The sequence below is a fragment of the Schistocerca gregaria genome, chromosome 1 (genome assembly GCF_023897955.1).
Source record: "Schistocerca gregaria isolate iqSchGreg1 chromosome 1, iqSchGreg1.2, whole genome shotgun sequence".
Classification (NCBI taxonomy): domain Eukaryota; kingdom Metazoa; phylum Arthropoda; class Insecta; order Orthoptera; family Acrididae; genus Schistocerca; species Schistocerca gregaria.
Genome location: NC_064920.1, coordinates 242,182,705 through 242,195,142, shown reverse-complemented (window position 1 = coordinate 242,195,142; position 12,438 = coordinate 242,182,705). Strand labels below are relative to the sequence as shown.

The 12,438-nt window shown below is 36.5% G+C and overlaps 1 protein-coding gene across 1 annotated transcript in view; it reads left to right on the top strand.

Moving 5' to 3' along the window:
* LOC126338987 (atrial natriuretic peptide-converting enzyme) overlaps positions 1–11,749 on the top strand; it is a 236,390-nt gene extending 224,641 nt beyond the window's left edge. Inside the window, exons 12-13 of the mRNA XM_050001594.1 lie at positions 10,177–10,289; positions 10,934–11,749. Coding sequence (XP_049857551.1) covers positions 10,177–10,289; positions 10,934–11,116 — 296 coding nt within the window. The 3' untranslated portion in view covers positions 11,117–11,749. The remainder of the gene's footprint in view (positions 1–10,176; positions 10,290–10,933) is intronic.
* Positions 11,750–12,438: the final 689 nt, after the last annotated feature.

The window sequence follows — 12,438 nt, the reverse complement described above, 5'->3', positions numbered from 1 at the left end:
ATGGGCTAGTACACTGGTCAAAATGTGTGTGGTTTTTCAGTGGTTTCTCATGATCATTTAGGCAAATGTAGGGCTGCTCCACAAATTCTACCTCAGAGAATACATACTGATACAATTAAAATGCAATAACACATGAAACAAAGTTTACACTGCTTACAAGAGCTACAGAGTTAAACAATGAAATAAAATTGGCTATTTCCTGTGAAGCAGATCCCAAACTAGATGGGGTAAATACTAGAAAAAAAAAGGAAAGATGAAAGTTTAATACAATGATTGTAACTATAAACTATCTAAAAATCTATATTCGCTTAATAATACCTAGGTAGGGGTCAAGACATGACCTCTATGGTGGGTGGGTGGAAGGAGGGGGGGGGGGGGAGAATCAGCCGCTGGTAAGTCAGGATGGACTGCCTTTTCCTCACCTGGACATGGGTTGTTGAGGTGGTGGTGACTGGAGATGTGTAGGGAATCATGACTAAAACATCCCTGGTTAATAAAGCCTTTTATTATTGACTGGTACAGGGATAGAATCATAGAGGGAGAGAAGGCTGTTGTCCTCTGTGACATGACAGAGGTGGCTCCTCGCTCCTTGGCCGCATCCTGACCACAGCTTTCAATACATTGGGATAATTGGGATAGATGGTGCTTAAACTGCAGCACCTGGCATGACTGAAGACAATTATGTGTGCTTGCCCTGAGCAGTGGTCAGCAATAATGTAAGCCTGCCCAGGCAGGAAAACAGTGACAGTGCAGCTGAGTAACTAGATTGCCCAGACTCGAACTTGCGGCAAATCAGAAATATGGTTGCTAGCAGCAAGAAATCTCCCAATGAGCAACACAGAAGTAGCTCATGCAGAATAGTGTTTTCTCTCATGGCAGCAGCACTTTAGCCAAGAAATTATAACAGGCTGGAGCACCCATCTGTAACATTATGCAATGATAACTTCATTTATTCTGTTTCCTTGTCCACACAGCTCTTACAAATGCCCTACTACAGCTGTAAGGTGCCCCAACTTCAACTTTCAGAGTGCCTGGCATAGTCTCCAGCATCAGCATACTGAATAAACGTTCTTGTATTCTGAATATGCCCTCTTGCTCCATAGTGCCTGGCCTTTGAGCTGACAGGTGCTTCCCCCCTTAACATCATTCTGCTATATCAACACTGGTTAGTTCGTTATGTCAGACTAGGTTCTGCCACAACATTCCTCCCTCCCTTGAAGATATCCAGTCTCTTGACTGGAACCTGTTTACATTTATGGATGCCATAGATCTTAACACTGTTCCATGGGAAGACAGAAAAAGAACAGTATTCTCCACTTTTCTTTACAATTGTGTAAACTACATGGTCCATTGCCCACCTACTCACTTAAGTCTTATTTTCAATCAACATGTAACAAACGAGAAAAATAAAATTATGAAACTTTCTACACTTAAGAATGATTTAACAGCAAAATATTCCATTCAACTGATTCCTCATGTTCAGTATTTATCCTTATTTTTCAGATGGTTTCTGCGCTCACTATTTCAGTACATATTCATGAGTTTTGTCTTTGTGACAAAAGTTTTGCTTTCTATTTTCTCAGAAAACACGATCATAAAACTGTTGCTGTTGTTGTTGTTGTTGTGGTCTTCAATCCTGAGACTGGTCTGAAGCAGCTCCCCATGCTACTCTGTCCTGTGCAAGCTTCTTCATCTCCCAGTAACTACTGCAACCTACATCCTTCTGAATCTGCTTAGTGTATTCATCTCTTGGTCTCCCTCTACGATTTTTACCCTCCACGCTGCCCTCCAATACTAAATTGGTGATCCCTTGATGCCTCAGAACATGCGCTACCAATCGATCCCTTCTTCTAGTCAAGTTGTGCCACAAATTTCTCTTCTCCCCAATTCTATTCAATACCTCCTCATTAGTTATCAGCATTCTTCTGTAACACCACATTTCAAAAGCTTCTATTCTCTTCTTGTCTAAACTATTTATTGTCCATGTTTCACTTCCATACACTCCATACGAATACTTTCAGAAATTACTTCCTGACACTTAAATTTATACTCGATGTTAATAAATTTCTCTTCTTCAGAAACGCTTTCCTTGCCATTGCCAGTCTACATTTTATATCCTCTCTGCTTCGACCATCATCAGTTATTTTGCTCCCCAAATAGCAAAACTCCTTTACTACTAAGTGTCTCATTTCCTAATCTAATTCCCTCAGCATCACCCGACTTAATTCGACTACATTCCATTGTCATCGTTTTGCTTTTGTTGATGTTCATCTTATATCCTCCTTTCAAGACACTATCCATTCCGTTCAACTGCTCTTCCAAGTCCTTTGCTGTCTCTGACAGAATTACAATGTCATCGGTGAACATCAAAGTTTTTATTTCATCTCCATTGATTTTAATACCTACTCCAATTTTTTTCCCCCCCTTCACTGCTTGCTCAATATAGAGATTGAACAACATCGGGGAGAGGCCAAAATCCTGTCTCACTCCCTTCCCAACCACTGCTTCCCTTCCGTATCCCTCGACTCTTATAACTGCCATCTGGTTTCTGTACAAATTGTAAACAGCCTTTCGCTCCCTGTATTTTATCCCTGCCACTTTCAGAATTTGAAAGAGAGTATTCCACTCAACATTATCAAAAGCTTTCTCTAAGTCTACAAATGCTAGAAACGTAGGTTTGTCTTTCCTTAATCTAGCTTCTAAGGTAAGTCGTAGGGTTAGTATTGCCTCACGTGTTCCAATATTTCTATGGAATCCAAACTGATCTTTCCCGAGTTCAGCTTCTACCAGTTTTTTCATTCATCTGTAAAGAATTCATGTTAGTATTTTTCAGCTGTGGCTTATTAAACTGATAGTTCAGTAATTTTCACATCTGTCAGCATCTGCTTTCTTTGGGATTGGAATTATTATATTCTTTGTGAAGTCTGAGGGTATTTTGCCTGTCTCATACATCTTGCTCACCAGATGGTAGAGTTTTGTCAGGGCTGGCTCTCACAAGGCTATCAGTAGTTCTAATGGAATGTTGTCTACTCCCGGGGCCTTGTTTCGACTTAGGTCTTTCAGTGCTTTGTCAAACTCTTCACGCAGTATCATATCTCCCATTTCATCTTCATCTACATTCTCTTCCATTTCTATAATATTGTTCTCAAGTACATCACCCTTGTATAGACCCTCTATATACTCCTTCCACCTTTCTGCTTTCCCTTCTTTGCTTAGAACTTGGTTTCCATCTGAGCTCTTGATATTCATACAAGTGGTTCTCTTTTCTCAAAAGGTCTCTCTAATTTTCCTGTAGGCAGTATCTATCTTACCCCTATTGATATAAGCCTCTACATCCTTACATTTGTCCTCTAGCCATCCCTGCTTAGCCATTTTGCACTTTTTGTCGATCTCATTTTTGAGACGTTTTTATTCCCTTTTGCCTGCTTCATTTACTGCATTTTTATATTTTCTCCTTTCATCAATTAAGTTCAATATTTCTTCTGTTACCCAAGGATTTCTAGCAGCCCTCATTTTTTTACCTACTTTATCCTCTGCTGCCTTCAGTACTTCATCTCTCAAAGCTACCCATTCTTCTTCTACTGTATTTATTTCCCCTATTCCTGTCAATTGTTCCCTTATGCTCTTCTTGAAACTCTGTACAACCTTTGGTTCTTTTAGTTTATCCAGGTTCCATCTCCTTAAATTCCCACCTTTTTGCAGTTTCTTCAGTTTTAATCTACAGTTCATAACCAGTAGATTGTGGTCAGAGTCGACATCGGCCCCTGGAAATGTCTTACAATTTAAAACCTGGTTCCTAAATCTCTGTCTTACCATTATATAATCTATCTGAAACCTGTCAGTATCTCCAGACTTCTTCCATGTATACAACCTTCTTTTATTCTATTAAAACTATTCTCATACAAAATTCTTATATGATACGACGACTTCTCTTCCTACCTTCTGAGGAGATGGCACGATCACAGGTGTTGATGAATCTTTCTCCTTCAGAAATAAATGCATCTGTATCACATCAGTATCTACAACATTTTGAACATAAATAAGATCGTCTATAACTTCTTGTGCATCATCCACTAAGCCCACAAAGATCTTACCATCTGCAGTTACACTCTGTGTAGGGGAAAAGAAAAGAAAACCATTGGCACATGTACTTCTCTCCACATCTCGTCCAGTCTCCTCAGCCCATTATCGCCCAGCGGGATAGATACTACTGCACCTACATTAAGATCACCCGTGTTTCTTACACCCTCATTTACTTCAGTACACCCCATAGTAATACTCTGTCTGGCACTACAGCTAATTCAGACTTACATTTCCACAAGATGTTAGAGCTGATAAAGCCACACTATTCTCTTTAATTTCTGCAGCCACTTTACATGTCTAAAACACAAACTATTAATTTCTTTCTCCTCTCTCTCCACTGGAGTGTCCTTTCCACAAATGGCAGCCACTGAAGTTGAAAAGCTACTGACATTAGAATGTAGCAGTCAGGAAGTGGCCCTTACTGTGGTGTGAGAACTAGTTACTGGCCATTCAGGATGGAGTACTATTTCCATTACTGGATGTGGCCTGTGGAGGTGGTGGCAACTTGAATTGTAAGGCAGACTTCCATGAAACACTCTCGTTACGAACTTTTCTATTTATGACAGTTACAGAGATGAAATCATAGCTGGAGAGGATGTTGTCCTCTGTTAAAGTACTGGCCACAGATGACTGAGCAGATCCTTGCTACTCAGCCACTTCATAGCCACAGTGTATGATACACTGGGTAGATGGTGTTTCACTGCAGTTTTTCAGTACAGGTATTTCATTCATTCCAAGCAAGTATCGATTCGTGATGTCACTGTCTAGACCTGAGTTGACTGTAATCTGAATCTGTTTTAGCAAACTAATATGTGTGTCCATGCCCTGGGCAATGGTCAGCAATAACAAAGGTTTGCAGAGGCCAGAGAACAACAACAGTGTAGCTGGACAGCTAGGTGTCCAGATTTGAACCCACAGCACACTAGGAAGGAGGTCGTTAGCAGCAAGAAGTCACCCGGACGTAACACACCAATGCAAAGTTGCCAAGTTGACTGCATACAGAGTAGCTCAGGCAAAAGCCTGCAGCTACTAGTGGTAAAGTCCATGAATGGCAGCTGGCTGTTTCATCTTGTGCTGTCAGTGGTCTCAGTCTCGAGTTATTGGCTGGCACAGACTGCTTCACTGGGCATATTGTACTCAACTGTATACCACTGTGCACAATGAACATCTAAGAGTTCTAAATTAGGTTGTATACATTTGAGTCAGGCTGGCTAGTGTTTTCCCCCACAGCAGCACTTCGGCCCATCAATTGTAACAGGCTGGAGTGCCCAGCTGCAGCTGTTAGGCTGTGATGACATCATTCACCCCTGCTTTCCCATCTCATAAGCTCTTCCACCCACACTGCCACTGCTATAAAGTGTCTCAACTTCAATTTTTGAAGGCGGTGTCTGGCATATCACACAGCATCAGCATACTCAGTAATTGTCTTTGTGTCCCGAGTAGGCTCTTTTGCTCCATAGCACCTGGCCATTGGGCTGATGGGCACTTCTCCGTCTATGAAGTCATTCTGCTGATTTGACACTGGGCAGTTCATTACACCAGAAAGGTTGGGGCCTAACACTTGGATCAACTCCAACAAAAACAATGAACTGACTGATGAGTCTCAGTTGTTACAGACAAAAGGTTTCTTCTTCAAGCACTAAAGCAGGAAGAAAATGACACACAAAGATAATAGAGGTTTACCGATGCCTCTTCTTCAGTGTCCTTCTTGTTTCTTGTTTATCCCAGCTTCTTGAGATCTCTTGTGAAGAAACACAGTACAACACGTTCATTAGTGGTGTGAGACAATCAATTGAAGTTACACAACAGTTAGTAATTTAATTTTTGAAACCGGCAGTTTATTGGCATTTCTCGAAATTTTGAATAAACTTTCGGTTCATTTTTGACAAAATCAGCACTTGTCTCAAAATTAATTTCCAACTTTGTGCATTAAGTCCAAGCGTGTTTGCAACTATTGTACACGGTTCATTGGACAGCTTGATCATGCACTAGCGTGTAACATATTTCAAATCGAGCACGCAGGTTTCAGTTTTCCCTAAAAAATTACTCTTTTGTAATAACGTGATGTGTCTACCTCACATAAAGTCTAAATGAAACTGGATTTGTCTCCATTCTGCCCAGGATTGTCTTTTGGGTATATATCACATCTGCGTGAATTACCACACTGGTTATTTGAATCATTATATCTGCATTTACGATTTGGTTTTCCTATATTAATCTGATTCACCTGATTATTATTATTTCCATAGGTTTATTTAGTATAATAGGTGTTACGTTTATATTGATTATTATTGGCTTTACTATAGTGATAAGATGTCGCTTGTCCTCCTTTGTGTAGTATAGGTTTAGTATTTCCATCTTGGTTGTCATTATTGTCATTATTATTATTATTATTATGTTTTGAGGTAGACTTTTGATTATTACTCCATACTTGGCCATCTTCTAGTATCATATTGATCAAATCGACTACAGACAAACTGTTCCATGACATATTCAGTGACATTATAAGTTTCTCACATATATGAATAGGTAATCTTCCTTTCAAAATATGTATCACTTCACTGTGGGAAATAGGACCACTCCAGCACCTCATTTTATTAATGTATTTATCGAAATACTGTCTTAATGAACTTCGCTTACTATTATAAAACTCCGGTTGATACACCTCCCTTTGTAGCCTCTCTTGTTTGCTACTTGACCAGTATTTTGCTAAGAAAAATTGTTCAATTCTGTGCACGTATTACATTTCTCACTCGCTTCTGCACCCCACAGTGCTGCTTCACCTGTGATCTTGGACACAATAAATTGAAGTCTATCATGTTCAGACCAACTGCGAGGTAAAATACGCTTAAAATTGTTAATGACAATTTTTGGATGGATGTTATCTTTTTCAATCAAAAAGGTAGGAAACTGTCTGCTTTTGAATATGCTTGTTTCAACCTTTAAAGATGACAAGCACCCTCTTTGGACAAAAGTGTCATTTTCATTTCCATAACAGTCACTAAATTTATCAGGTATATTCCCACAACAGTTACATTTTACTTGACTACAGGGTTTATTATTCCTAAGTCTGTCTTTAGAATAGCTGTCTTTAGTCAATAGATTTTGTGAAGATTTTTGTTCTAATTCTGACAATTTACAATTTGTTTCACTTTGCCACTTAGGTAATTCTTCAATTACTTTATCTTTAATAGCCTGAAACTCACTAGTAAATAACTTGATAAGTTCATCATTTCCCATCTGTTTTTCCTTAAATACCTCAGCTTGTTTCAACTCGAGAGTGGTATTGACTTTCTCTTTGATTTCCTTATTTTTTAACTTCTATCCACTGAGAAAGATCATTATTTAATTGTTTAGTTTGGTCCTTTAAATATTTATCTATGCCCTTGCAAGTGTCTATTTTGAATTCTGACATCATCTTAGGCAGATCCTCAATTTGCACATTGGTCTTCAAGTAACTACTTTCAAAGTTATAGATTTTATCTGACAAATCACTATGCCCCTTTGAAATAGTTTCATATTTATTCTCCATCTCATTAATTTTACCCATAAATTCAGTGCTTAGGTTAGTCATATCCATGGAAACTTTTATTTCTAATTCATTAAATTAAGTATGTAATCGTTCGTCTCACTCTTCTTTTAAGTTATCGAATTTCTGAATTAATTGTCTATTATCATCTTTAAGTGACATGATTTGATTTTCAAGTGACTCAAACTTGTCAAATTTTTCATTTAGTGAACCCATATTTTCCATTTGAGCATTGAATTTTTTCAGTTTGGAATCCATACTTCTCATCTAAATGTTGCATATTCTCAGTTAACTGACATTATACTCGCCATGAATTTAATAATAATATCATCTTTAAGCTCTGTAACATTAGATGTAAGATTCACACTTCCCTGTGAAACTTTGGTATTTATAGACTCCTGTATACTACTATTTCTACGTGTACTCAGGTCTGCTTCTACTATCACCTCCACATTAATAATATTACTATCACTTAAATTATGTGATTGCTGTCCTACATTTATTACGTTTGGGACTCTTTCACTAATATTTTCCTCAATCAAATTATGCGATTGCTGGTCCATAATTGGTTCCTTAGTTACCTTCTCATGAGGATTATATCCACTTTCACTCCCCTCACCCATAACTTCCAAACACTGGGTTGCATTATCTTGTGCTCTCCTTGTTCAGGTGTACATTTTTCCTAGTATCTTTATACACAGTTAAAATATCAATACCAACACAACACACAATTATTTGTTTGTTAACAACATATATTAACAACTGTGCTCTATTCAAAGATGATTGTTTATAATAAAATCAAAATATACTTTCACCAACCGGAGAACTATTCTTTTCTGCTATGTCTATCCTACTCATACCTGCGAGTATCTCACATTACTGTGAGTACTTATCTTTTCCAATGGGTCGATGTTCGTGCCTTGGGCCTGAAGTTTTTAGTATATCCTTTACAGGCCCCACGTTGTGGCACCAAGCATTTACCAATGCCTCTTCTTTAGTCTGCTTCTTGTTTCTTGTTTATCCCAGCTTCTTGAGATATACTGTGAATAGACACAATACAACACATTCAGTAGTGGTGTGGGACAATCAATGATGTTACATAACAGTTAGTAATTTAACTTTTGAAACCGCCAGTTTATTGGCATTCTCGATATTTTGAATAAACTTTCGATTAATTTTTTGTCAAAATCAGCTCTTGTCTCAAAATTAATTTCCAACTTTGTGCATTAAGTCCAAGTGCATTTGCAACTATTGTACGCGATTCACTTGACAGCTCAATCACGCACTAGTGTATAACATGTTTCAAATCGAGCACGCAGGTTTCAGTTTTCCCTAAAAAATTACTCTTTTGTAATAACGTGATGTGTGTACCTCACATAAAGTCTAAATGAAACTGGATTTGTCTCCATTTGGGTCAAAATCACAAAAAATAAAATTAACTGCGCAGGTCAGCGAACTGTACATGCGCACCTTTTGCGCTCTAAGTGATAACTTGTCTCAGAGTAAAAGCCGCACATAAATCCACATTTTTTCACGCACACAAAATTCAAAACACCTTTATATTAAACAGACAAAATTATAGCCTGCAATTACTATTAAATATTTCCCATTCTGAATAAACTTCAAGAACTTGTATTTCAAAATCAATAAAATTTTATTGCCTGAAATAAACTATTAGTTTCTTAAAACAGATTCATTTTACAGTCAGCTCGTGTCTAGTTAATGACGTCATGAATCGATAATTGCTTGGAATGAATGAAATACCTGTACTGAAAAATACTGCCCATTGAGTATTTTACTGACTTTTATAAAAAAAATTGATACCCTTTTCATCACTAAAGGGGCAGCAAATGGAAGTAAAATCTACTCACAATTCATACAAGAGAGAAAGATGAGAAATAATGCCACAATGGATAGTGCAATTTACAGTTACAGGATGTTGGTTGAAAGTAACTGGTTGTGGAAATTAATAACATTTATCGACAGCAGCTGAGATGGCTTTCACATGTAGCTTTAGCACATTGATAGAAAGCTGTTTATGCATGACGGAGGGCAGGCACCACTTAACAATCGGTTGGATTTGAAATATTTTCATGATACAGTATACCTACAAAAATAATTCTTCCCTTCACATGCAGACATTTAACTTTTAAATCTACAACAGGACAGCTGCGAAGAATTTTTTTTCCATGGGAAAGTTGACATTTACTACTTTTTCCATTTCCTTTTTCATAACACAGCTGAATTACTGGCAATTAGTTTCAGAGTTTCTGTTGTAGTATTTGAAGAAGTTCAACAACAAATGAAGATATTTCATTTTTTGCAGTGTTTGTACACAGTGTGTTGTTATCCTTCAAAGTACTATATGAGTTCTCTTCTAGTTTGCATCAATATGAAGAATGCATGACAAAAATATTGTATTTTATCACTACTAATAGAGGCACAAATCCAGTAATATACACACAATGGATAAAGAAGAAGTTATCAGAATCTAAAGTAATTGGTACAGCATCTTTTTCCAGTGTTCTGAATAACAAAACATTCTAAAAACTTTTCACTTGCAGGAGAACAACTGCAACGAATTGAAATCAAGATTACCCCAATGGACCGTTGTATGAACATCAGCTTTCCAACTGTTAACAGTGTCTGTACAGAGTCTTTTGCAAAAGACTGTAATGTGAGTATTTAATACCTGTCAGTATTTTTTTTTCAACTGTATATTATGTATATTGTAATTACTGAGATGTATCTTAAATTCTTGCCATAGAACATCTGGCATGTTCATTATCAGCAAATAAAAAACAGATAGCATTTAAAAAATGATAAGTTTTATTATTAAACAAATTATCAACTGAGAAAATCATCAATCATATCACATTCTTCTATAAGAACAAAAAATAAGGGGCAGAAAAAGCAAATCTGCAATCTCTGTTCTTTCTTTGATGATAAACTGCCTCAGGAAGTTGGCAGCGCAATCTGGAGAAAACGTGTTACACCCCATATATGAGAAAAAAATGTTCTTGATGTTTCAGGTGTATGCGTTAATGTCTTCTCTTGATTTTGGATACATATTATGATTATCATTTTTTCTTCTTTTATTCGTTCACTTTTATTGTTTTTCAAGTGATACTTTTTCTCACTTGAATTTTAGTGTTCCTATTCTTCTTATATTTTGGGTCACATTTCTAACTTGCTGTTTCTATTTATGGTAAACTTTTTCCAGTTGCACTTTGTGTATATTTTTCATTGTTGTCTTTGGAAAAACTGCAGTATCTTCCTACAGTCTGTTTCACTGTAAACATACATTTTTCATTATTTCAGGAAGAAGAAGTAGCCGGAAGCCCTATGGTATGTTTGTCTTCAGACAGCAAACATTGGATTCTTATGGGCCTAAGCAATTGGAGAATAGCATGTGCTGCATCTGGAATGGAGCGACCACGGTTATATGATAAAATTACTTCAAACATTGACTGGATATTTAAAACAATGCAGACTGTCACGTGAGTTGTGTAGGTGCATCGACAGCAAGACTGTCTTCATTTCCAGAAGACTGCTATTTTTTTTAAAAATAAATTTACATGAGATCTCCAAAAACATGAACGATACTGTGTGAATAATAACTGAACAATCAGATAAGTTTTCTTAGATAAAATTTCCAGCTTACAGCTAAAAAAAGTGTTAATCTATTCTGTGCTCATTAAAAGCAAGATTAGCCCCAATGAAGGAATATAGGAGCAAAAAATGTCAAGAATTTAAGTACTACACATTTGGTACTGGGGCATACCCAAATTTAAACCTTAATGGAAATGCAGTTTGTACTGGTGTACAATACTGATCGAAAGCCAAAACTATATAACTAGGCATAAAACTGCTGTTACCACATTTATAAGCTATAGGCAACACCCTAAAAGAATAAAACTTTTGGAACGAAGTTACTCATTCTTTAACTGTTAAGATGAATTTTCATTATTTGTAAATGAAACAAGTAGTTATCAGCTGCAGATGTAAAAAGTATATCTTCTGAACTCTGTTGTGACCATGACAGAATTATGCTACAACCATGTATTTCACCATGTTCATTCCTCCAGAGTAAAGATCTGAAAAATGAACTATTTATAACCTCACAAAGTTAGTAAATACTTTTGTCAAATTTGAAAAAAGCCAACATTAAAATTTGTCAGTTGGCTTTAAGAACAAAAGATAGTAGTAATCAGTACATGTAATGAAAATTGAATGCAATTATTTTCATTTCAGTATTCTGGATGTTACTGTTGTTCTTGTTTACAGTTACATATTGACATATATAACGTTGTTTCAGTGTAAACAGCATACAATATCTAATTTTAACTGAGAGAAGAGGGAATTAAAGACAGTATATGTTTTTATATAGACAAAGTACTTTTGATTATGTAAGCATTGAAAAATGTTGAAATAAGTACCATTGTCTGTCATGTAAATACAATTCATTGTTTATATCATGATATCATCATACATTTTGTTTCATTTCATCAATTATCATAAGTGACATCAAACTCTATGTAATTGTATATTACAAATAAAAAGAATTGTTGCTTGTTAAAAAAATTGCATGTAAATTATTCCTTGTGACTTAAAAAGACCATTCCTTTTCATCATAATGTCTAGTCTTGTGAAAACACCTATGAGTTTCCAATTAAATGGATACTATGTATAATTTAATTTTTCAGGGGGGTAGGGGACAAGCTAAATTTCATTGTTCTAAAAAGAAATGTGCACTAGTTGAAATAGCACAGGGGAAATGTTCCATTCTTCTGTAAGAAAAACTCCAGTATGGTCAGGTAGTTAGT